General features: G+C 48.0%; 1 protein-coding gene across 2 annotated transcripts; it reads left to right on the top strand.

Annotated features, from left to right (window-relative positions):
• Positions 1-1,995: 1,995 nt before the first annotated feature.
• On the top strand, positions 1,996-26,409 carry PDZD4 (PDZ domain containing 4). Of its 2 annotated transcripts, none has more exons than XM_033173006.1 (8): positions 1,996-2,246; positions 15,350-15,621; positions 17,106-17,196; positions 18,568-18,645; positions 20,101-20,163; positions 20,257-20,358; positions 22,565-22,675; positions 24,365-26,409. In XM_033173006.1, the coding sequence occupies exons 1-8, from the start codon at positions 2,187-2,189 to the stop codon at positions 25,697-25,699; spliced, it is 2,112 nt and encodes a 703-aa protein (XP_033028897.1). In that variant the 5' UTR covers positions 1,996-2,186; the 3' UTR covers positions 25,700-26,409. The 2 variants fall into 2 exon arrangements, with proteins under 2 accessions (XP_033028897.1, XP_033028896.1); XM_033173005.1 differs by having other exon boundaries at positions 18,568-18,666.
• Positions 26,410-26,495: the final 86 nt, after the last annotated feature.

Genomic DNA, 26,495 nt, shown 5'->3' with positions numbered 1-26,495 from the left:
GTAGTCATTCTGACCCAGGACTCTGCCTCTGGCAGCGGCCAACTGGCCGAAAAGTTGAGTAGGTGACAGGCGCTGCCACAGCACACACACCCCGCTTCTAATCTGTCCCCAGCTTCTAGTCATCTGTCATATTGTTGCACTTGAGGTATTCCATCGGTAGCTAGCATGGTTAATTTATACACACTGCTGGGCCTATCCTCTATAAATTTGTCCATCTGTTAAAAACAACAACCTCCTTATGCTTGTGGCCATCACATTATCCTGATGCATTTTTAAGTAACTCAACTCAACTCAACTCAGTGGCAGGCTCTGTGAAAGGACTTTTTAAAAATGACTTTATCTATGGGAAGATGGGTTAATGCTGATGGGCAGAAGGTGGGTGAAGTGAAGGGTGAGAACAAGGCGACTGGACCTCCCTTGGCTCCTGGCTCTTCTCTACTCTAAGACCACTAGTTGTCAATATCTCACCTCCATTTGCTACTGCAGATGCTAAGCCCTCTTGGTAGCAGCACCATGCTTCCAAGCATACTTTTGGGACTAATTAAATGTTTACTACTAGTGGTGCATACTATTAGCTTACTACTGGGGTTAAATAAAGGTGCCTGGCACACTACTGGAACTAATTAAATGTTTGCTAATAGTTGTGTAGGGAAATGGTAGTGCATACTATTGGCACTAATTAAAAATGTTTACTAGTAGGATAAGATAGTAGTAGTACATCTATTAGTACATCTATTATGTTATCTGCAAACCTTGAATCCCAATCTGGGGAAAAGGTAGAAAAACAACAACATACTACTGAGGCTAAGTAAATCTTTACTATTAGTAGTACACACTATTGATTTACTAGTGGGGCTAAATAAAGCACCTGGCATACTACGGCGCTAAGTAAACATTTACTAGTGTAGTACGTAGTCTTAGCAGACTACAAGGACTACAGAAATGCACCTGGCATATTACTGGGATTAACTGAATGAAAACTAATGGTAGGGTAGGATGGTAGCAGTAGCCTACAGTATATTGATTACCATACTACTGAAGCTAAATAAAGGTTAGTAGTAGTAGTGTAGTAAACAGACTTAGCCTTTGTAGTATGTTACTTGCTGTTGAAAACATAACAGTAACAGAGAGTAGTAGCAGCAGCAGAAGATGACTGGATGACTACATAGAATCATAGAATTTTAGAGTTGGAAGGGACCAGGAGGGTCATCTAGTTCAACCCCCTGCAATGCCCAAGTGGTGCTTGAACCTAGGATCCTGAGTTCCTCCACCGCCAAGGAGCCATACTTACCGCACCCATTCTTAGTGGTCAGTCCTTGGCCTCTTTGCCCATTTTCTGACGTCCCTCTCCCGTGTTAATAATAACATGATAGCAGGCTCTCTAGAGTGGGGTCACTGAAAGAATAGGACGACGTGGAGGTGGCGGGCCAGATTCCGCCTGTGCCCCAAATATGGGCATATCTGTTAAGGAGCACGGGCGTCTGAAGGGCAGAAGGTTGGAAGAGAGCGGAGAGATGCTCTGGCGGGAAAGGAATCGACGAGCGAGCAGCAGCCCCGTGGCGCGCAGGGGCCGGGGAGATGCGGGACAGAAGGGAGAGAAGAGCCGCCCGCGCGGGGGGCCAACGAAGCGCGGCCGAGACCTGGCGACGCAGCACGAGAGGGACGGCACCGGCGAGCGACCTGGCACCGGCGCGCCAGCAGCGACTCGGGCGGGCTCGGAGTCGCCTCCCCTCGCCTCGCCTCGCCCCCTCCCCGAAGTCATCCATATTTATCAGGCGCCGCCGCCGCGTCCCCCTCCCCTCCCTCTGGTAATCGGAGCGAAGGAGCGGGCAGACCAGACGGCGGACGAGCGCGCGCGTTTCGCCGCGGCAGAGACCGGCAGGCGGCCCGCCCCGTCCGCTGCTCCTCCGGGAGGGGACCCCTGCTGACCCCCATGGAAGGGGCAAGCCGATCTCCCAGCACCGCTCTCCCCACCCCACCCCACGCCGCCGCCATGCCCCCCGGGGGTTGAATGGGGTGCAGCGACCGGAGGGCACCCCCAGCCTCCCTGCCCAGGGCTATGCCAGGGTGGTGGGGGGGCCGGGAGAGCGAGCGCCCCGCGCCCCCCACCTGTAGGATCCCCACGAGCTGACCCTCCTCCCAAATTGCGAGCCCCCCTCGGTGCCGCCCCCTCCCGCGGCCTCGCCATGGGATGTAACATGTGTGTGGTGGAGAAGCCTGAGGAACAATATAGGGTCATGCTGCAGGTAAGGGGGACCTCGCGGAGGGGGGGGGGAGAGGAGAAGAGATGGGGTTGAGGGGTGGACCGACGGGAAGCCCTTTGGGAGTGAAGGAAGGGGAATGGGGTAGGTTGCATATGGGGTAGGGCGGGGGCGATAAGGGGTTGCCTATGGCGCGTTTGTGGTAGTTGTGGGGATAAAAGGGGGGGCTGTGGCTCCAGGGGGTTGTCTGGGGACAAGGAAGGCTCGGAAAGGTTGGCGAGAGTTTCCAGGGGTTCCTGGGTGGTGGGTTCGGTGGGGTGGGGTGACTATCCTGGACGTGAGAAAGAGCCCTTTGAATGGAAGGGAGGAGAAGGGGTGGAGAATGAGGGGAGGGGGCACTGTGGAAAGAGAAGGCGGCCTGGAATTATTGGAATTATTGGAGTGGGGACACATCAGGGGAGGAATCCCTGATTTTCTGGGGAGGAGGTTCTGTGGCATTGGAGGGGGGGGTGTGATACTGCAGTGGGGGAGGGGAGCAGGTAGGGGGAGGTTGCCTAGCAACTGGTCCTTCTCCAACTCTCCACCCCCCCCCCATTTTCCCATGCCACACAGTGCCTGAAATAATGGGGAGGGGGGCTTCTGCGAAAGAGAAGAAGAAAGGGGAAAGAGGAATTGTGAGGAATGGCAAAGGGCAGCTGAGGGTGGGAGCAAAGGATGAGGAAGGGTCTGAGAGGGAATGGGACAGACTCACATGAGGCAGGCATTCATTCACCAGCAGTCCCCCCCCCCTCCCCAATCCATCCATTCATCCTCACTCACTCTCCTTTCCATCCCTCAATCCTTGTATGGTTCTGAATCTGCTTAACCCGCCTGCCCTTTCTCTGCCTGTTCAGGTAATCTATTTTCAGACTCTCCCCCTTCTTTTTGTCTGCATCAGCCTGTGTTCATTCACATTTTTCTTTTTGCTCACTCTCTCCCCCACCTCCCTCTCTAACCCATTTATATATTCCATCCATCCTGGTCTCCACCTACCCTACTCCCCCACCCAGATCACAGGTACAAAGGCACCTTCCCATATCCCCAACTTGGTCCTGTAAGATCTGTTGGTTGAGGCACTGGGACTCAGGGCAACAGAGAAAGGCTTGAGGTAGAATGAAGGAGGGGTGTCTAGGCTCAGGAGTAGCCAACATGGTGCCCCCCAGATGCGCTGTGTGTGTGTGGTGTGTGTGTGTGTGTGTGGTGTGTATGGGCATCAGTATATTTGCAAGTGTGCATTGTACTGGCTATTTGGACATAACTGTTCTTGTTTGCACAGTAAAGAGACAGTATCTTTTCTTTTGGCTTGCTTTTAAATCTCTTCCCTTGACGTTTATTCATTGACAGGCAGTGTACAAGTGCAAATAAGCCTGCCATGTGTAGTGAGAGAAATGACCCCAAAGTTATGGTTTATGCTGTACTGTATAGGTGATCATAACATCTTCACCTACTATCCTGACACCCCTCCACAAAACTACTTATATATATATATATATGGGCAATGCCATGTATATCTGCATATTCAGTATTACATATATTTACACACAGAGAGAAAGCATGCATGTTTGGGTCTTCTAGACAACGGCGTAATATTGTAAACGAGTCTTTCAGATATTGCAAATGGGTTGTTGGGAACAGGTTTTTTTTTTTTAAGTACCAGATTTCTGGACCAAAGTGGGAGGGAATTACCAGCTGGCATTTTGATGACAAAGACATTGTGTAGACACTGTGGAGAAAATGCATGCACAGGGAGCCCCCATCCCACACTAAACATCCATCTCTGGAAGCACCCTTCCTTTCCTTTGGGCTGTTACTTGAACATTGCAACCAGTAATCTAGCAAAGAAGTTCATGTTGTGTTACTATGGTGTTTGCCTTCAAAGTTCCCTCTTCTTTTGAGTCATGTCAATAACTGCTTTCTTTTTTGCCCTGGCAGTCTTTGTATTTAGTCTACCGTGTGCAAGGACTACTTTGAAGGGATGTGTATGTTCTTTCATAATTCCAGTTCCGTTTTAATAGTGGGAACCAGATTTCCTTCCAATAGGGAAGGTCAGATTAGCTAATGGTCTCATGGTAATCTTTTAAAGCAGGGATGAGGAACCTATGGCTCTGACAACATCTTCTGTAATCCCTGATCACTGGCATTCTGGCTGGGACTGATGGGAGTTTAACAATATCTGGAGGACCACAGGTTCCACACCGCTGTTTTACAGAGAAGGGCCAATATTGTTATGAACTAAGCTTTTGCTTCCAAAGCGTACTTCTTCTCAGACTGAGATAACTGGAAGTCATTCCTGCCTTTGTCTCTTTATAACAAAACTAACTAAGTGTGCATTACTATGTAAGGGGAATGGGGAGAGGCTGAGCATTGCCACATGAAAGGTGCACAGGGGTTCTTGCTGTTTCCCACCCCATCTAACTTCATCAGAAGCCCTGTCTTTCAGGCTGAGTTTCCAAAAAGTGGAGGGACAGGGACAGACCTGGAGAACCGAGGCTTCTACTGCTCCTCTGCTTGCATTGCCTCATCTCTTGGTTACTTTGGAGAGTGACCATGAGACGTTTATTTACCTACCTATCCTGCCCTTTATCACAAGTTATTCCAGTACTAGCTACAATAATCTCTCTCTCTCTGTATATTTTGTCCAGTTTAAATGGTTTTGAGTTTTCTTTGGTGGTATTCAAGCTAATTATTCCAAGCTAAGCTGTAAGCATAGTTATTAAAATTTATCAATAGCATTGAAAGATTCGTTTTGGAAATGAGGCTCTAGATTAAAATTTCTGCCATCAGGAACCTTTTCAGAAAACCTTTGCTGATTCATATTCTTATGGCTTCATTTACTAGAGTTTGCTTACATATTCAATCTAGAGCACAGGAAATCAAGGAAGCTCAAAAGTAGAAATGCATTGACTAGACAGATTTTTGCTTATTTAAACAAGCAAATTTAGAAAGTTGAAGGATTTTGTTTGTTTTGCTCCTGGCTGTGACAAATGTGGGTGATCAGAAATAATTAATAACAAGTTTCATGGAGAGCCAAGTAATAAGTTCTGAATACAATATTAGCATTAAATTGTGAATTAATAATGGCCTGGTTTTTAAGGGTTGCTTCTTCACACATTCTCGTTTTAATGAAGACAGTCTACCTATAGTGGCATATGCCATAGTTAATGGGTCAATTTCTCGCAGACACTTAATTTATCACTTATAGATGTAACTTCCAAAGATCACCAACTTACACGTCCAGGGATATGTCTAAGAACTTGATTGTGAAATATTTTTATGAATATGAGGAATTTCTAATGTCAAGTGACATTTGCCAGTTTTTACTACTTCCATACTGTGTAAGAGTAGACCATTCGTAAATGCTTTACAACTCTATCTTTGCCTTGTGAGGGAAGTGGCTGTTGTTCCTGTTTGACAAATGAGGGACAAAGGCTGTAGGATAGTGAGTAACTTACTCAGACAGATCTGGAACCCAGGTTTTCCAGGTTCCTCCCCGGCTCTGACAGCAGGCAAGATGCTTCTTACACTTGGAGTCCTGGGATTTGGAATTGTGCCTGTCAAGTTCACAGGTCATTTGTTCTCAAAGTGCTAAGAGTGATCTGTGGGGCCATTGCGAAGGGATGTGTTTTTGAGTCCCTCCCTGCCTGGGTTGATTCTACAGTGCCTGTTCACCACCTGCTAACAGCAGCATCAAGTGTAAGACTTCACATGCATGTCTGAGCAATCACAAACCAAGTATCGCAGCCACGGAGCTTTCATAGCACATTGTACACACGGTTTTTTCAATGGAGCCAATTCACATATTTGTCTGAGTCACGAAGCATTGAGTAATCTTAAGTGATGAGTCGCCAATGGACATACAAACTGACTTCTGGTTTCCATCCGCTTTCCAGGGGTTGATGAAATAGAACTGTGATCTTCTCAGGTTCCTCCCAATCAATACAGGACATCACAGGGGAACCTGTGGCCTGCCAGATGTTGTTGGACTCCCATCAACCCAAGACAACATGACCCATGGCCAGAGATTATGGGAGTTGTAATCTAACAACATCTGGAAGGCTACTGGTTAGTTAATTCTGATCTTATTGATACTCCCTAGTTATAACCAGTGCTTTTTTCCAGGGGGTGCTCAAGGGTACTGGCATCTCTTTTTGTTGCAGTTCTTGTTAAAAAGTGTGGCACTTACTGTAACAACTGCATGGTGAGTAGTGGCACCTATTTTTCTAGAAAAAAGCACTGGTTATAACAGACACAGGGGGTGGGAGTGGGCTGTGGATACATATTTCTCATTGGTTGGTGGTGGCTACCTACTGGCCAGCAGGGCTACCCTGTTTTATCCACTTTTGCTCTATGTTACCTTCCTTGTGCATCTTTAAAGCACACAAAGGTAAAGATACCCCTGACCGTTAGGTCCAGTCGCAGACAACTCTGGGGTTGCGGCGCTCATCTCACTCTACAGGCCGAGGGAGCCGGCGTTTGTCCGCAGACAGCTTCTGGGTCATGTGGCCAGCATGACTAAGCCGCTTCTGGCAAACCAGAGCAGTGCACGGAAATGCTGTTTACCTTCCCGCTGGAGCGGTCCCTATTTATCTACTTGCACTTTGATGTGCTTTCAAACTGCTAGGTGGGCAGGAGCTGGGACCGAGCAATGGGAGCTCACCCCGTCGTGGGGATTCGAACTGCCGACCTTCTGATCGGCAAGCCCTAGGTTCAGTGGTTTAGACCACAGCGCCACCCGTGTCTCAAAGCACACAAGATTACTGGTATTTTCTTGTGCTTCTTACCCTCAGATCCAGGATGTGTGAGCTTCAGTAGCTTACTTAATTCTGGAGTTTATAGCCACAAGATGATGGCAGGTAGCTGTACAGCACTGGGTTTGGGTGGTGCCAGCGGTTCTGCCGCACAGGATGCTGAACTGAGAGGGTTAATAATAATAATAATATCAAAATCATACAGGTACCTACTGAGAAGATCCATAAAAGCAACTGTACCAAAAGGAATTATTGTGAAAATAACTTGTGCTCACTTGGGGCACCATGTTACCAAAGTCTACCCCTGATGGCTATTTAAAAAGGAGGCTTTTTAAAAACAGGTTATTAGAAGAGAGGCCTAGCAAATGGTTATTAGCTATGATAGCGAAATGTTCAGTCAGTAGATTTTTGAATGCCAGGCATCAACGGGCGATGTTTACTTTCACGCTCTGCTTTTGAGTTTCTCAGAGACATTATTTTGCTCCATTTGAAGACCTCAGATAAGCCTCCTGTCACCATTCTGACTTCAGGAGACTCACTAGGACAAATTTTGTCTAGTATGTGGTTGTCTGCTCTGGTAAAGGAAAGTTGGAAAATACAAGGCTGGCTGGTGATGTGTTTTCCACAGAGGGCATACATATTGGTACTTGTGGCTTAAGAGTGTGTCATGGTCCTGAGTAGAGTATTAAACTGCTTTATTGAGGATGTCACAGAGAACTTCTCTGAAGTTGTTGCTTAAAGAGATTGTGATAGAGAAATGCCTGGTGCATGGGTTCTCTGAGAAACTCAGTTGGATGAACACCTCGTACAAAAGACCAAAGACAACAATGAAATCACATGCAAACTAGGTTAGACACAAAACACCGAGCACACCTGTAGAATGCACGCAAAGCAGGTGAGATATAAACCTAGTGACATAAATACGGTATATGCCCTATCTAAATCATCAGCGCCAGACACAAAGAGAAATGGACAAAATAGGGCATAGCTCCTTTTATCACAAGGCGATGGGATGGAAATAGGACCATAAAAGTGTAGTAAACACTGTTCCTCTTGCAATATTGGCTAAACTCTTCTGTGTCTCTCTCTGTGTGTGTACACATACACGCATTACTCACACAAATAATTACTTTTCCAGACAGTTCCTTTGCAGACACTCTCTGGACGGACACCCACACACCGAGACCAGACAAAAACAGAGATCTGAATATAACACACACACACACACACACACACACACCACACACACACAGTAGTTACACATGCAAACAATGCCATACGTCTACAAAGTCACAACTGCTATGATTCCTGAGATTTCATAGGTACTACTCAAATACAGGGTTACATTTCTACACCCCAGACCCAACCACATGTTCACACAAAAATAATTAAATGCCTTTTCACCACCACCACCCCTCGCTTGCACGCTCTCTGCTGCTGCGTGGGACAAGGCTGCGCATTCGAACGCTGGTCCGTAGCCAGAGATTCTTGCAGAAAGGGAATGGGGGAGCTTTTGGTCAAAGCTAGGAGGAATCATAAAACATAAGAAGCGCCCAAGGCTTCGGAGAATACATTAGAGAAAAGGCTCTCCAGGAGGCTTATAGAGTCGGGATCTGGAGGGAGGGGGAGAGGCGTGGAGAGTTGCTGGAAAGGCAGTTTGGGAAAGATGAAGAAGAAAAGAAACACACAAAGGGAAGCTGTGGGAACCATCTGCTGAAGGCCTGAGGCTGGATCTCATTCCAGACCTGCCTGCAGGAATGTGATTAGCATTTGTTATAAATTCCTGCAGGGTCTTTTTGAGGCAGAGAACATCTTCCTCATTCCCACCCACAGCCCCTCCCCAAACCGCCAGTGTAGGGTCTTCATTCCAAGCTTTTAAACATGCAGCCTCATTTCTCCACCCTATAGCCCTTCGGATTCCTCATCATCAGTTATTTTCCACTCCGGCCCACAGCTCTCCCTCTCCAGTTCTGGGGGATGACCCTCCATTTGAAGAGGCAATCCATCTGCCGTCCTGGTGGCTCCCCCCACCCCATATTTCATAGTGGAAGAGGAAATGGGAATTAATGATACCCTTGACTTTGAGGAGAGGGAGTGGGGAGGAGATTTGCTCGGCTTTTGATCCCCTTTCCCCATATTTTCCTTCTCCCCAGCTGCAGGATGCCTGTATCAATCACTCTAGTTTCCATGGCAACTGCAGCTGCAGTGATGGAGAAAGAGAGGGAGACGCACACAACACTGTGCAGCAAAAGGCAACGCAATACACAGAACTGCTCTGCACACTTTGTGAGGGTATACAATGTACAATGACGCACCTACAGGATGCATCAACCCATGACGCATAATGAAGTGGTTGTTGTGTAGGTTCCCACAATAACTGCAGTCTGTTGAGTTACGTGCATGAGAGAGCATTGTGCATATAGGAAACTGGGCGTGTTGTCATGGTCCTTTGGCAAGGACAAAATGGACCACAAACTGCCAGGTTTGGATTATGATAGAGGTAAGAGTTTGACAGCCAGTATCAGATACTACCTAGTCCGGGGACAACCTGAATGACTTCATTTCCCCTTCAGGTTCCCATCTGGAAAGAGGAGTGATAAAATGGAGATTAAATAAATGTTTGAATGAGGGGTAGTGGAACATTTCGTGATCTTTACATACTGATACTTGAGAGCATCAGGGATGTCTTGGGTGTTTGCTTGTGCTGAGGCAAATCACACTACAAGGGTGGTTTTTTTCATTCGGGTCTTTAATTATGTACCAGAAATTCAGCAGGTGAAACATTTCCTAAGCTTTAGACAGAAATGTTCAGAAATGATACACTGACTGAATTTCTTCTTATCTTGCTGCTGTTAAGAACTTAGGCACAATTCCAGAAATTTAAAAAGCTGGCAAGCATATCTAAAAGCATAGATGATCCACTATGCCATAGCCTTACAATTATTCTATGAGCTGAAGTACTTGGGCTTAGCTACATAATCAGCTACCCTGGGATAGCAACCCTCTACTTTGTTTTGGCCTCTAACTTGCTTCTGTAATTGGGGGCAAATCAGCAACTGAAGTGAGGTTAAAGGCAAGGATAGAGCCCTTGATAAAGTCAAGGGCTCTGGAATCTCTTCTGCCAGACATGCAAATGTTGAACAAGAGTATAGAGTTCTCCGCAGACAAAATTTAACTGAGTGGTCCAAGGTAGCAGGGATTCAAGTCCAAAATGCACCCTGGCATTCTTTGTCTATGTGTAAACAGAGACTTCTGCCTCAGGGGATAATAATAACCCTGCGACAACCTCTGAAGCAATCTCTGAATGTGTAAGCAAGTCCCTTATCTTATTTTACTGCCACTGCTGTAATGGCTTGTTTACATGATCAGTTATCCTGTGACAACATCCCCTGAAACAGACTCCAATTTGTTTACATGCTCATGAGGCTGACAGTCAGTAACCCCTGGCAGGATTGGGGCCCGTTGCCTCATCACATGTCCTGGAACAAAGCAGTTGTGTAAACCAGCAGTTTCAGCCTTCAAAAAGGCCCTCCCTGTGCACACACCTATCCTATAGGGTGGACAGATGCCAGGGAACACAGAGTTCCTCCTTCTGCACCTTTAATAGATGTGCAGAAGAGGGAAATTTAGCAGGCATGGCTTCCATCTTTCATTTTATATAAAGGTGCAGGATCGTTCTTCTCCTCTCTTCCATCTAGCCACCCTAGGTGATGGAGCCCTGAGGTCATGGAGCAGAGCAGGGGTAGCCAACATGGTGCCCTCCAGATACTGTTGGCAGGGGCGTAGCAAGGTAAATTGGTACCCGGGGGCAAAAAAAAAAAAAATTGTCCCCCCCCCCCAAGGCATGGGAAGGTCAGGTGGTACCCGGTGCAGAAATTTCTTGTCAACCCCCCCATTGATTCCCCCCCCCCCCGCAAAAATGGTTTTACGTTATTTCATATTTTCTTACAAAGGAATAATAACAAGTAATAATAAAAAAAACTTTTTTTATATCCCACCCTCCCCAGCCGAAGTCGGGCTCAGGGTGGCTAACATCAGATACATAACATTGGTATAAAATCAACAATAATTAAATTACCTCCTTAAAAAAATTCAAAATCAAATTAAAGTCTAATTAGATGGCTTTCCACAGGGTTAGGTTTGGGAACAGTAAGTGTTATCTGAACTGAAATTTCAGCCTTCATGACATAGGAAAACAGCCAAATAAACAGCTATTTTGGTGGAGGAGGGTCAAGATATTAACCGATATGCATGGAATTTAATATATAGCTATATAATCCCTAGTATAGTAAGATAAGACCTTTGGAGCAGGCATTTTCACAAAAAAAAAAAATCATAATTTTTTTGCTACGCCCCTGACTGTTGGACTGCACCCTCCCACAATCCCTGGCTCCTGGCCATGCTGGTGGAGGGTGATGGCAGTTTGGAGCTCATGAGCATCTGGAGGGCACCACATTGGCAACCCCTGGTGTAGAGGCTGTATCATTGCAAACTGTGTGTGTGTGGGGGGGGTCCTTTTTCCATATTCCCTCCACTGGGCGGGGTGGAATACTTCCCACCCTCTCACCTATTCTCTGCAGCACATCAGGGAGAAGAATTGTGTCCCAGTCTGCTCCTGCTTCAATTAGTTTTCTATTTGCAGGGAATTTCTTAGAGGGGAGCCTTTGAAATTTTGGTGTCCCCCCCCCCCAGCTTGAAATCATTTACATTGGTACAAGTCATTCTCCCACTTCAGGATTTTGCTACCTTATCCTTACTTTGTATGTATTGGCCAGGCCTCAGATGGCTTGAAACAAATTCATGGAGGATTGATTGATTTATCAGCAAAGATTTTGTTAGATTTATAGACCATCTAGTCCTAAAACTCTGTAAGTGGTGTACACAAGTGCTGTATCAGTGATTGTCCACTGTGATTGCTAAACAGAAGCTCCATGAAAGAGCCACACCAGTGGTACAAATCTCAGGTTCAATCCCTGCAAGTAGGCCTGGGAATGGCCCTGGAGAGATGCTTCCTGTCAGTGCAGACAATACTGACTGGTCTGACTTGGTATAGGGCAGCTTCCTATCCATCTATCCATCTGAATACCAGTTGGTAAACAAAGGAGCAGGTTTTCCCCAAGCTGGCCTGCTGTTCGGCTCCAACTAGGCTTCCAGCCAGATTTTGTGGCAGAATTTCCTTGCCATTTTTTTTATCTCACCACTTGCCTCTTGGTCCTCACTAGGTTTTAGGCCTGGTTTGGCACCAGAATAGAAAAGCTGGTACCTTTAAATGGCCCAAAGTGTTCAGGGAGGAGGCGTGGTAGTACAAGATATGTAATTCCTTAGGTGGGTAAACTCATATTGAGTAAGTGAGTGTCACTCCTGTTACAACAATCTTGAGATTGCTTTTGCTGCCACAGACTTACAGGTAGTGTTAGAAACTCAGGTATATCAGCTAAATCACCAAATGGCACGTTATGGTTATGGTTATGGTTGCCAGAACAGAATGTTTAGGTGCCATCTTTTTTTACAATGAAATTTTTTATTATTATTATTATTCATTTTGTTTATATACAGATTTATATTTTAAAGAGAAAAATATCAAAGTGCTTTACAACAAATTAAAATATCAAATAAAGCAATCCAGAATGAAACAAGTTCAAGCTTCAAGGAAGATATTTCAGATCCTTCTCTAAGAGACATTTTGCTTTCCCCATATTTATTTATTTACCTACCTAATTTATATATCTGCCCCATAGCAGAAGTACCCTAGGAAGCCAGTTTGGAGTAGTGGTTAGAGTGTCGGAGATCAGGGTTCAAATCCCCACTCAGTCACAGCCTCTTAACCTTCCTCACAGGGTTGTTGTAGGGATTAACCAAGGAGGGGGGGAGTGAACCATGTACTCCTTGAAGAAAAATGTCAGATATAAATGCAATAAATATGCCCTTCCGCTTACCTGCTTAAGAAAGCTGGAGAGGCCAGTCAGGGGGAGATGTCAGTCACCAACCTGGCATCCAGAGATCTTCACATGGTCGCAATTGGACCTGTGCCAGTAGCAAAACACACCTGGCACCTGGGGGATTTCTGACACTGCTTAACAGGCCTATCCCTCTGGAACCCCTGAGGTTAGAGTTGACAGGGAACCTTTCCAGAAGAGAAGTTGGCAGCCCTAGACATGAGTAGTAGGTCTGTCATATTTTCTGGAAGCACCCCTGTGCCCTTAACAGCTGCATGGTAGACAAAAATTATTCAAGTTTAAAACTGGCCATTGTCTGGCATGAGAAGAGTGTGGCTTGGATCACTGAATGAGACATTCAAACAAAATAGTTGTCATTGTTTTAAGTATAGGATTTGGAGTTTGCAATTTGTATCACAGGGCATAGAGGTACGTTGATGGAGTTCTAATTGAACCCTTTCCCTGCAAGATTTTTATGTGCAAAAAAAGGCGTTTATTTATTTTGCTGAAAGAGTATTCACTCAGATGAGTCCCCAGCTGCGGTCATAAGTGGCTGTGGTGTAGCTCACACAGATTTTCCATTTCATTGAGAACTAGGCCTACCTCAGAGGGTTGTGGTGTGAGGAAACAATGAAATAGCTTTCTATAAGCTGCACTGAGCTTCTCGGTGGAAGAGTTAGACAGATAGTGTGACTTAACATCAGTGCACCTGTCAACTAGGATGCCACTGGTTCATAACATCCCTGGGATGCCCTTGTTTTTGGTGGTCCTCTCCAGAATTATTGGAAACTCCCAATATGGAGTTCATTCATTTCGTGTGTGTCTTTGCTGGTAATCAGTCCTTATGCCAGCAGTCAGCCAGGTTGGCCACTGGCTCTCACCCCTGGTGGCTGTCCACCATTTAAGTAACCCGAAATGTAATGCCTATAGATCTGTCGTCCAGATAGGACTATGCAGTACCTGCCCTGACTGGTAGTGGGCATTCCAGTACTATGCCAAGGGTCCCCCAAAGTCTGGTACTAGCCCTGATAGTAATTATGCATAGGAAACAAAATCCTAATAAACAACCAAAGTATATTTTATGTGGATGACACAGGTGACTGGTCACAATGGCTTGAAGTTACAAGAAAGGAGATTCCGACTGAACAGCAGCAGTTCGGCAGTGAAGCAGACTCCCTCAGGAGGTTGTGGACTCTCCTCCACTGGAGATTTTAAAGCAGAGGTTGGCTGGCCATCTGTCAGGGATGCTTTGGTTGAGATTCCTGCATTGCAGGGGGTTGGACTTCCAACTCTACAATTCTCTGATTCTATGAAATGGGTGTGTGTGTCTCAAACTGCATGATCTCTCTCTCTCTCTCTCTCTCTCTCTCTCTCTCTCTCTCTCTCTCTCTCACACACACACACACACACACACACACACACACACAGAGAGAGAGAGAGAGAGAGAGTGTGTTTTCAAGCACCCCCGGTGCACTGTAATGCTCAATTTGAAAACTGAAATTGTATTGTAGAATAATAAGAAGTTCTAAAGGCCACAAGGCATTTCTCTTTTATCCTTATACTGTAATTAAAATAATTAAAGTACATGTTGCTAGAATCAGCATGTTTGCAGTAAGCCCCTTGACATTCTGCTTGTTTTATCCGTCTAGCTGAATGGCTGGACCTCTACTAATTTGCCCTGTTGAAAGGTGGCAACGCTACTGTCAGCTGGGAGAAGGGAACTCATGTTTGTGCCGTTCTTACCCTTAGAATGAAGCAGATGCTCCCGGCAACAGAAGTTTGGGTATATATGCAGGGCAGGAATATCAGGTGGACCAGCCATTCCCTTCTGTTGGAGGATGGAGCTGTGTGTGAGCCATGTAGCCTGTCCTTCACCCCCTCAATTATATGCAGCAGAGGATGCAGCCCTCCTGTTCCCACTTTTGAAGCAGGTTTCCGCTGTTGGCTTCTGTGGGTTGAATGGGGATATGCTGCCTGGTCTTCAAGCAGCAAAATGTCTTGGGCAAACCTGGTGTGAATGGGTGTGTGAAAGACTGCATAGATGGAAGAGGGAGGAGGAGGAGAATCAGCTCTAAGCAAGCATTGCCAGGATGGGATGTGGGGAGACGTGGAGGCCTTCCCTGCAGGAGGGATTGTTTGTTACAGTGTGGTCAGCTGTGGAGGAGTGAGCTGCAGGTTACACATGGCAGATAAGGATGGTGCGGGTACTTTTCGAATGCTCAGATTTCTTGAAGAGGAGGCAGCGAAGCAAAACCTTGAGCAGATGCAGAACCCAACATGAGTGCATCTCTTACACATCCCTCGGGAATAATGTTATCCGAGGGGGCGGGTTGGAGTTCTCAGTGGACTGGCGAAAAGAAGCACCAGACTTTGGACCTACAATGCTCTATTGGTCTGTCTGTCTGTTTCCTCCTTTCCTCTATAGGTCAATGGTCGGGAGTTGTCCCGTCTCTCCCAGGAGCAAACCCTTGAAGCCCTGCGGTGCTCCAAAGAGCCTCTGGTCATCCAGGTGTTGCGGCGAAGCCCCCGCAGCCGGGGTGGGGCTAGTGAAGGAGCTGCCCCCCAGGGGGACCCCACAACATTGGTGGACAGTGGAACTCAGACAGACATCACCTTTGAACACCTACTGGGGCTAGGCAGGATGCATCCCCCAAGCCCCCCAGCTGTGACTTTGGAACCTTATGGGCTGCCTGATCTGTGAGTGCTCCCCCAAGAAAAACCTTCCCCATTGCATTCGCTCTCCATGCCCTTCAATCAGTTATAGCCCCATGGTCCCTTCCTACTACTCTGTCCTTTTAGAGTTGCCAGTTTTTAAACTAGTCTCTGTAGTTGTGTATTTTAAAGCAGCTCAATATGCAGAACTCAGCAGCACTGAGATAAACACAGCTCTGTCCTCTCCTCCATGTTAAATTGGAACCAGTGAAAGCAGTGAATGTCCTGTATGAGTATCTGGAGACAGTTGGAGGATGGATGGTGGCTAACACCCTCCAGGTTGAATCCTGACAAACAGAAATACTGTTTTGGGGGGACAGGGGACGGGTGGATGGGGGGGGACTCCCTGGTCCTGAATGGGGTAACTGTGCCCCTGAAGGACCAGGAGCACAGCCTGGGAGTCATTTTGGACTCACAGCTGTCCATGGAGGTGCTGGTCCATCTGGTACGCAGGCTGAGACCCTACCTGCCCGCAGACTGTCTTGACAGAGTGGTACATGCCCTGGTTCTTCTCCACTTGGACTACTGCTATGCATTCTACATGGGGCTACCTTAGAAGGTGACTCAGAAACTACAACTAATCCAGAATGCAGCAGCAAGACTGGTGACTGGAAGTGGCCACCAGGACCATATAACACCAGTCCTAAAGGATCTTCACTGGCTACCAGTACGTTATGGAGCACAATTGAAAGTGTTGGTGCTGGCCTTTAAAGCCCTAAACAGCCTTGGCCCTGTATACCTGAAGGAGCATCTCCACCCCCATAGTGCAGCCTGGACACTGAGGTCCTCCTCCGAGGTTCTTCTGCTGGTTCCCTCACTGCAAGAAGCGAAGTTACAGCAAACCAGTCATAAGGCCTTCTTGGTAGTGGTGCCCTCCCTGTGGAACGCCCTCCCTTCAGATGTCAGGGAGATACATAACTTTTAGAAGACATCTGGAGGCAGCCCTGTATTGGGAAGTTTTTAATGTTTGATATTTTACTATGTTTTATATATGCTGTAAGCAGCCCAGAGTGCCTGGGAAAACCCAGCCAGATGGGTAGGGTATTAACAACAACAACAACAACAACAACAACACCTGAACGCCTATAAATGTCTTCGCAAGAGCAGGCCAGTCCATTTTCCTTATCAGCTGGCAACCCTGTTCACTCTCAAATGACGAGTCTGTTTTCCCAGCATCAGGGCTGTGGAGCCGTCACAGCTGCTCTTGGCTTCTTGAGTTCACTTTTCCTATATTATGCAGCCTGGCTAAAAAGCACATGCATGTACAGATGAAATCCCCTCACCCCTGTGTTAACCACAGGCACCAAGCCTCATGTTTCAAGGTCCCGGGATCAAGTTTTCACATCTAGTTTGCATGTGCTGAAAGTTCATGTGCAGACATTGCTCTGGGAGTTTTCTAAGGGTAACGGTGGTCCTGAGTGGCAAATGGATGCTTCACCTAACTGCTTCATGCCTTTCCTTGTTCACAGCCCCTCAATTGGGCACGAATATTATGACCCTGTGGAATTCATGGAAGGAGGTGCCCCAGAGACTGAGCGGGCAGAGGAGCTGGAATATGAGGTGAGAATGTGATGAAGCTGGAAGAGGCAGTCTCTGGGTTTATATCCACAGATCAGGAAGCAGGGCCTGGCCCCCTGCCCATTAGGTAGAGTGAGGCAAACCATGTCGAGTGGCCCATTCTGGGTACCATTAAATGGCAACACACTGCTCAGTTATTTAATGTGGTGCTGTGTTTCTACAAGACATTCAGTCTCAGGCTGGCTGCACAGAGCTGCAAGGTTGGGCATTGGCAAGGAGGCCAAGGCTGGCAAAGAGCCTGCCACCCTAGAGACTGCCATTCTCAACTTTGCATAGAAGACGTTTTAGCTGGCAAATCTCACTTCCTCCAGGCTAACCCCAAAGTTGCCTTGCGCAAGGGTCCCCTCAAACCAAGGCAGGTATTTTCCACAACATATTGCCTTCTAGTGAGGAGACTGGTGGCACTGTGGAGAACACTTGGGTGGCCTGTGCTCTGCTTGTTTGCTTCTCATTGCTTCATATCTCCAGTGAGCCCTATTTCATCATCCCTCTTAGGTCAGGTCCACATGAGCATTTGCTTCCATTTAATAACCACTTGCTGCGAGTTCAGTCCTATGTTGTCGAGAGGCAGCTTGGAGTGAGGAAAGAGCCGAGGTATGGTGTCCTGAGTGCCACCAGGATTGTAACCAAAAGGAGACCAGTGAAAAACAACAGGGGGCCTCAGCATACTCAGGAGAATCTGAAAATTTGTTAAAAGTACAAAGAAGTTTTAAAAATCAATTCCAAGGGGGCAGTTCCACAGCCCAAAGAGGACTGTGGATGCTCAGTAAACACAGTAATAACTGGAAAAGAAAAAAACAGAATCAGGGGAGGAAATGGAATGCCCTGCTTGGGGGAAATGGCTGATTGGAACCCTGAACAGGAGCACTCCTGCTCTGGAGGGAGAAGACACTGCAACCGTTTGTCTCCAGCCCCACTTGTTATCCTTATCCTTAAGGGTTTTGCACCCACACTCTTCCTGGAATAAGCTTGTTCTGTGATGGGCATCGTTCACACATTCATTCTTGACGTTAATGATGAACATGCAGATGTGAACTGATCCTAAGGTGGTTACAGATGGTTCCACTTTGAGCATCGCTCAACTACCAAGCAGGATATAAATTTAAATAATGGTAACAATGACCCCTGTAGAAGATCTGGGCACTATTTACCTTTGACTGCAAACCTAGGAAAAGATGGGAAAGTTAAGTAGGGCCGATTCAGAGAGACTAAAGGGACGGTTTAGCTATGATTGGCTGAATGAAGCATTAAAATGTACTTGAGAAGGTCTGTGAAAACGAACCTTCTTCTCCTGCCTTGGCTCAGGACTTGCAACCGTGTGTGACTTTGCCTGGTGCTTTCTCTATCCCACAGGAGGTGGAGTTGTACAAATCCAGTCACCGGGACAAGCTGGGCCTGATGGTTTGTTACCGAACTGATGATGAGGACGATGTAGGCATCTACGTTGGAGAGGTGGGGGAGGGGGCAACTCTTGGTGGGGTGCGATGTGTGGCCTGGGGAGGCAGAGGCAAGCAAGTGGTGGGAGGAAGCTGCTGTCAAGGTTTATGAAGCCATGGAGAGTAAGGAGCTCCAGGAGGTTTCATTGCTGCTGCAGCAAAAAATAAGCGTGTGTGTGAGGGGGGGGGGGAGGGAGGGAGATTTCTTCGGGATTGGGTTAATCCAAGGATGGGGAACCTTAGTCATCTCCTGTTTATTGGCTGTGCTGGCTGGAACTGATGGGAGTTGGAGTCTGGAGGGCCACAGGTTGAACTCTGTCTCTCCACCTGCTGCAGTCTGAGTGCTGCTCAGGGTCCCCGTGCATCAGCTTTACATTTTAACAGCCATGCATGTCCATTGCATTCATACAACCAGCATTGCCTCTACTTTGCCCCCAAAGTCAAGACTCCAGGAGCATGCTTTTGAATATAACCAGGAGTGCTACCATGCCACCACATAGTATGATCTTAAATTACTACAAACCATTGGCCCTTGTAAGTGTGGCGTTAGCTGCATATGCCCTAGGGACATTAGGGGCTGCTGTGTGGGGAGTATCCCAGGGGCCATCTTTGGTGCTCTGGGCTCAAAGCACTGTTGAATTTATAGCTATTGTGAAAAGAGTTGGAGGCAGGGAAAACGCAATGCACCAAGTTACCATCGCAGAAAGCCAGAGGTAGGCTGTGCCATCTGGAGAACCCTGCCTAGCTGAAGATGTCAAATGAAGACATTTTCATCAACTGCTCCCTGAAACTGTGCATCCTGGCAAGGAGCTCTCCAGTAATTGATGGAACTGTTTCTCCTATCTCTTGGTGCAATTGTGAATAATTTTTTAAAGCAGGCATGGAATTTGCAAGACACTTAACTCTAAATCGTTTAGGTATTGCATTTTTATTCTAGCACCCACCCATCCCTCTACCCTCTTTTTACCCTCACAACAATCCTAGCTGGTGATTGGGCTGAGAGAGGGTATGACTGGCTCAAGACCCCCCCAAGGAGCTCCGTGGAACAGGTGTATCCTTGCTATGCCAGTGTGCAGCTGGCAAGACAGCCCATTAGAAAAGAGCAAATTCTGGAGATCAACTAGCATTAGATGGAGAGTTATTTCCCATACACTTCCAAATCCTATTCTGCGTTGCCGAGTGCTGTGGTACACACTCAGGAGGGAACAGGCCTTATGTATGTACTTCTTCCAGGATGTAAGAGAGCAGAATCAAGTTCAAGCTCAAGCTCGTATCTGAGGGAAGGGATTTTAGGTCTGGTGTTGTGCTACAGATACGAGGGTGGACAGGGGTCCTGGGTTCTCTGTTCAGCATTCAAAGATTAGCAGGTTCTTAGCAGGCTGGAAGAGAAACTAGGAAGCAGCATACTTCAGTTCACCTTCTGACGCTCATTTAATTTTTCTTACGCCAGGTAAATCCTAACAGCATTGCTGCCAAGGATGGGCGAATCCGGGAAGGAGATCGCATAATCCAGGTGAATCTTGTGGGCGACTGTTGTGGGTGTTAAGAAAGATAATTTAACGCACAAATTTAAACTTGCCCTTCTATACATTTCCTCCAATCCTAGATAAATGGCATGGAGGTACAAAACCGGGAGGAGGCTGTAGCAATTCTCACCCAGGAGGAGCGGACAAATATTTCTCTGCTGCTGGCTAGGCCTGAGACTGAGGTGAGAGGTCTTTAGGTGCATGAGGAAGCAGAAGGTGAATGGAGAAGGGTTGAAGCTCTGTAGCAGAGCACAAGGTCCCAAGTTCAATCTCTGGCATGTTCAGGTAGGGCAAGGAGAGACTGGTGCAAGTTATCCGAGTTTGTGTAAGGCAGCCTCCTCTGGTCCCAAAGTCAGAGGATTTGGGAATAGGGTGGTGGATCAAACCTCAGCTGTTGAAACCTGTCACGTAAGAAAGAAACTTGCCAGGGAACAGGTGCATTTGAGTTTCTCTTTGCTTGCTTGTTATGGAGCTTCATGGAAGTAGGCTGTCTCCTACCAATGTCCCTTGCAGTCAGGGGGGTGGAGAGAGAGGCTCAAAGGGACTGGCATATTTATTGTTTGCCTTGCCTGATGCTGAGAAGGAGCGTGAGCTGCTGGTGAGCCTTGCCTACTCTTATTTAGGGGTGCTTGTGAAATTCTCCCTATCTGAATTTCTCACTCTTTATTTTAAAATTATGAACAAGCTGCCCTTGTTTCCAGAGCAGCAGTGATGCATTAGCAACCCATTCTTCAACTTTTAACACCACACACACACACACACACACACACACACACACACTCTATATCTGGACTTGGGTCATATGCCTGTATGTCCACCGTTGGCTGCAGTTTTAGTTGCTTTCTCCCTTTTACAACTGCACATTGGTTTTAAATCACAGCACAAAATAATCCTTGTGCAATCAAATCAGGATTCATTTCTGTACCAATTTATATTAATAGTGTACTTATGTGCTGGTCCATGTTGGCAATTTTGTGGAGATATGCATTGAAAACTGTGGCAAACTGATCATGTGCCAATTCCAAACATCATTTTTTAATTTTTTTTAAAATTAAAGCATAAAGCAAGTAGGCAGAGCCGGACTAAGGGCAGAGGCAACCCAGGTAATAATATTGAATTATATATATTGGGAGCAGCTGCTGTCCTCCTGCAGGCAAAAGTGGATGGCTACGGAATAATCAAGCCATGTCTGATTTCAAACAGCCAGGTGCTTTGGCTGTCAGCCAGGACAGGGATGGGTTGACATTTATGCAGCAGCAGCAGCGGCAGCTCCTCCTCAGCAAGTCAGTTTCCATAAGCCCCCCAAGCCCCTGCCCTGGTAAAAGAAGGTGAGCTCCCTTTGTATCTCATTTACTTTGTATTACTCAAGCCTATATTGAAAACTTCAAACTGATTATGCAGCAACATGTTGCAAGGCAAACGCATAGGATCCCGAACCTTGTTTGTTAGCCTGGGTGAAAGATAGTTTCAGCGGCCACTTTTTCCACCTGCCCACCCCCCCCCCAGGCATTTTGGGTGGTATCCAACTGCCTTGTCCCATCAGGGCAAGGATTTCTGCTTCTACAACCCGCACACCCCTGTGCACACCCCTCCCCAAATCTGCTCCAAAGGCTTGGGGGAACCCCTAGAACAGATTTAGGGGGGCTTGAGGGGAGAAAGGGGTCATTTCCCACAGTGCAAGCACCCTTCGCTTATATTTTTATCCAGTCTTTCCACTGGGGATGGACTTTGGTCATCTTTGGTGTTATGGCACCCTGAATTTGGCAGTCCCAGATCACTCTTCTCAATTAGGGAACCTCTCAGTTTATACGATCTGAAGAGAAACCAGAGTATATCTTCTCAATTTTGTGCCCCCTTGGCTCAGCGCCCTGTGGGACGGAACTGCCCGCACAGCCCTAAATCTGGTGTTGCTTCCACCAAGGAGCTCTCAGCAAGATATGTATATGGCTCTTCCCCCCCACCCGCCTCCATTTTGCAATTGCAACAACTTTGGACGGTAGGTTAGGCTGAGAACCAGGGGCTGGCCCAAGGATTTGAATGCGGATCTCAATGATTCCAGAGTTACCCAAAAAACACACGCTTCGTAAAACACATTTGATTTCACTCCCTTACTGATATATCACACTTGTTTTGGAAAGAAAAAGTTCATAGTGTGTGAATTTGATGCAAGGACACTTGATTGGGGCTCAATGAAGTCAGGCCAGGGATAGGGAACCTGGGGCCCTCCATGGGTTGCTGGACTACATCTCCCATCATCCCTGACCATTGGTCTTGCTGGTTGGGGCTGATGGGTGTTCAGCAACATCTGGAGGGCAACCAAGTCTCCAATCCCAGGCGAGGCAGTGGAATTCCCAGCCATGTTCACTGTTATTCTCTTCACCCTTCCAGTTGTCCAAGCGTTGGAAGGACAGTGACCGTGAGGATTTCCTGGATGACTTTGGCTCTGAACATGAAGCCGGAACAAAGCCCCGGCGGCTCCTTTCTCCACCAGACCAGCAGGTGTGTGGTCTAGAAGGGGAAGTGGCGGGTAGTCAGCAGTTTGCTCTGAAAAGCAGTCGGGGTGGAGAACCAAGAGTTCTCTCCTGGGCAACTTTCTGGGGACCAGAGGCAAAAGCAGATGGAGCAGTGGATGAGGCTTTCATCTTTGTACAGAAGGCTACACTCCAAACCCATGAAAGCCAGAGGTTTCTATATATCCCCCACAAAATTCCCCAACCTCCATCCAGGCAGGCAAGAGGCACCATCACCACTCAAAGAGATTTTCCAGTCTGGAAAAAGCGCTAAAGGAGGGTTCAGAGCAGGGCCAGAGAGGAGGGCATCCCGAGGAGAGGGGTGTGGCCCAAGGAGAGTCCCAAAGGGAGAATAGAGAGGAGGCCTGGAGCACCAGATTTAGCTTGTAGACATGCAGTTCCCCTCCCCCACACTAGGACATGGTATGTGTTGCAGGGTTTTGAGACACAAGAAGCAGCAAAGGGTTAACTCTGGGGTACATTGTATTACCTGATAGGGAGTGACTTATGGTGGGATCCTGTACAGATAGAATGTCTAGAGAAGCACTTCATCATGTGCATCGAAGGATAAGCTCGCTTTCAACCGATGGGGAAGCTGCTCTAGGCTGAGTCAGACCTTTGGTCCACCTAGTTCACGATTGCTATGGGGAAGCTGCCCGTCAGACGCAGAGCACACCATATAGCATGGAGCTACAGCCCCAACTGCTGCAAATCCCAGCTGACTCAACCTGGAATGGTCATGGGGGTGGCTAGATTGGCCGCCAAACTTTCATTTCAAAGGTTTGCAATATGACGCAACGCCCTTGCTTCCACTTGGCAGGAAGGTAGAAGCCTGTACTTTCACTTGGTTTGGTAATTTGGTAATCTCCTGCTCCCTTCTCTGAGCAGCAACAGTTCTCTCAGTTTATTATGCACTTGAGTTACTTGCTTCCATTTCTCTGTGTCTCACCTTACGTATTAGGTCAAGCTCTACTTTCATGTTGCTGGAAGAACTGCAGTAGACTAGCAGCAATTTCTAACTCCAGGTTGTTTAGCAATGACTTCAATGAAAGGCTGCCCTGTCTGACTCTCAGACACTTGATTAGGTTAGGATCCCTGCTGTGTTGCAACTTATACACTGGTCATCCCAGTGTATCCCTAATAGGGTGTATTAGAGTGCAGGAGGGAATGGGCTTCACACACATACCCCTCAAGCAGCATTTTGTACTTGATTCCATCCCCTGCCATAATTGCACTAGTGGAAAACAATGCAGATTTTATAAACCCCAAGTCTTCTGATGCCTACACTCAAGTAAGCTGCTGAAGGGGAGAAATGCTGCTATTATTTTTGTTCGCACCTGGGAAGCAATAGGCTTTGAATGATCGGTTGAGATGCACCAATAAGAGGATGACTGTCTCCCTACATTTCTGTAGCCATTTACAGGTTGATAAAGGGAGTTTAGAAGAACCTCTGTGCCTGTCTTTTCAGCTTACATGGGTGTTAGTCTTGAAGTGCAGCCGGGTTCTCAGTTTTCACCCAGTTCAAAACCTTGCGCCTGTAGAAGCTTCCTTGCCAATCAGGGGTCTGTCTATGAGCCACACAAAGGTGTCATGTAGGAAATTCTGGGCCAGAAGCCTGACATAAGGTGGTGGTCATGCTTTTTTCTCTGAATGGTGCCCTCTCCTTCCTTCTCCATAGAACGAACCCTTACAAGAAAAGCCTCCTGGAGACCCGGCCACTCCTCTGACCAACAGCCAGGAGCTGGACAGTGGTGTTGGCCGCACTGATGAAAGCACTCGCAACGAGGAGAGCTCTGAACATGACCTCCTGGGAGATGAAGCACCCAGTGCTGCCAACACCCCGGGAACCCTGCGTAAATTTGGGCCTAGCCTGCAGCCCCGCGACTTCCACTACAGCATGGACTCTCTGCTGGCAGGGGAGCCACCTAGCGCCGTGGGCACTGACATGATGCCGGGGCTTACTGACGAAGAGTACGAGCGCTACCGCGAGCTGCTGGAACTAAAGTGTCACCTGGAGAACGGCAACGAGCCGGGCCTGGTGAGCGCTGCGCTGGACGTCAACCGCAACGAGGTGGCCCTTCTGGAGGAGGAGCTCCGCCACCTGGAGTTCAAGTGCCGCAACATCCTGCGAGCCCAGAAGATGCAGCAGCTGCGCGAGCGCTGCATGAAGGCCTGGCTGCTGGAGGAGGAAGGGCTGTATACCTTGGAAGGGGAACCGAAGAAACACGAGTTGTCCGACATCACCGAGCTGCCAGAACGCTCCGATAAGGACAGCACCAGTGCCTACAACACCGGGGAGAGTTGCCGAAGCACCCCCTTGCTGGAGAGCCCCCTGCGCCGCCTGGCAGAGCCCCCCAACCTCAACCGGACTGCCCCGCCTTCGCCACCCCAGCCCAAATTCCGGCGTGAAGAGCGGGTGCGGCGCAGCCCCAAGGCAGCCGGGGAAGGCAGCCCGTACTTGGGGCGGCGGCAGCGGGAGGAGCCCCCCGCTCCCATCAGCCCAATGAGCTTAGCCAGCATATGCAAGGACTCTCTGGGGGGCAAAGGAGAGCCCCGCATGGAGTGGAAAGTGAAGGTGCGCAGCGATGGCACGCGCTATGTGGCCAAGAGGCCAGTGAGGGACCGGCTGCTCAAAGCCAGGGCCATGAAGATCCGCGAGGAGCGCAGTGGCATGACGACGGACGACGACGCAGTCAGTGAGATGAAGATGGGGCGGTACTGGAGCAAGGAGGAGCGGAAGCAGCACCTGATCCGCGCCCGGGAGCAGCGGAAGCGCCGCGAGTTCATGATGCAGAGCCGGCTGGACTGCTTGAGGGAGCGAGAAGGCAGCGAAGCCCGGGGAGTGTCTGGCGAGGTCAACATCCTGGCCCTGAGTCACCGCAAAACCATGAAGAAACGGAGCCGGCGCATCCTGGACAACTGGATAACCATCCAAGAGATGCTGGCGCATGGCACTCGCTCTGCAGATGGGCGCAGAGTTTACAACCCACTGCTGTCTGTCACCACAGTTTGAGCGCATTTGAAGGAGCAACAGAAGGAGTTGCGGTGATGTTCTCCTTCCCTCCGGCTTTGCTGGAGAAAGACGACTGGATGGGCCAATCCTTTCCTCTGTTATCAGGAAGCTTGCTCTTTGAACACACCACGGAATTGTTCGCCGTTTGCTGCCAGAGCTCCATGGAGCTCTTTGAACCAAATTTAGAGGGGGACAGTAAGCCCAGAGTCCCTTGCAGCCTTAAGAACCAGAGGGCAAGAGGGGCCACAGCCCCGATCCTGCATCCACCAGGAGCTTGCTACCGAGAGGTCTGTCCCCATCCCAAGGCACAGATTACCTGTATTGAAGGTGATTGTGCAGGGAAGCTCACTCACCTTACCCTTACAGAGAGCTTTTGCCAGCTTATCCCCGGCACATCACATTTGGAAGCACAAGGATTCAGCTGTGTTCCTCTCTGTGCAGTATGCAGAGCACAAGGAAAGTGAGGAGGCTCACCCCGTCCGTACAGGCCAAGGCCAATGAAGGCACTCCTCACCCCTCCCCTTGGGATATTGTGACATCTTTCTTTCCTCTTTTTCTTTCTTTCTCTCTCTCTTTTCTCTTTTGTGGTCGTGGATCTCAATTCCTTTTTTCATTTCTCTATTTAAATGGAAGCTTGGGCCCTGGCGGCTCATCCCACAAGCAACTGACAGTCCTCTTCCCGCATTTTCTGTCACCTGCTTACCCCACCTGCCCCATGGAGAGGGGCTCTAGCTTGGGGGGGGGAGACTGTGGAGCAGAGAGCTTGTGGTAAAACCCTGTATCCAAGGCTGAACTT

Source organism: Lacerta agilis, chromosome 16, assembly GCF_009819535.1.
Source record: "Lacerta agilis isolate rLacAgi1 chromosome 16, rLacAgi1.pri, whole genome shotgun sequence".
In the NCBI taxonomy this organism is placed as follows: domain Eukaryota; kingdom Metazoa; phylum Chordata; class Lepidosauria; order Squamata; family Lacertidae; genus Lacerta; species Lacerta agilis.
This window is presented reverse-complemented; position numbering and strand designations above follow the sequence as displayed.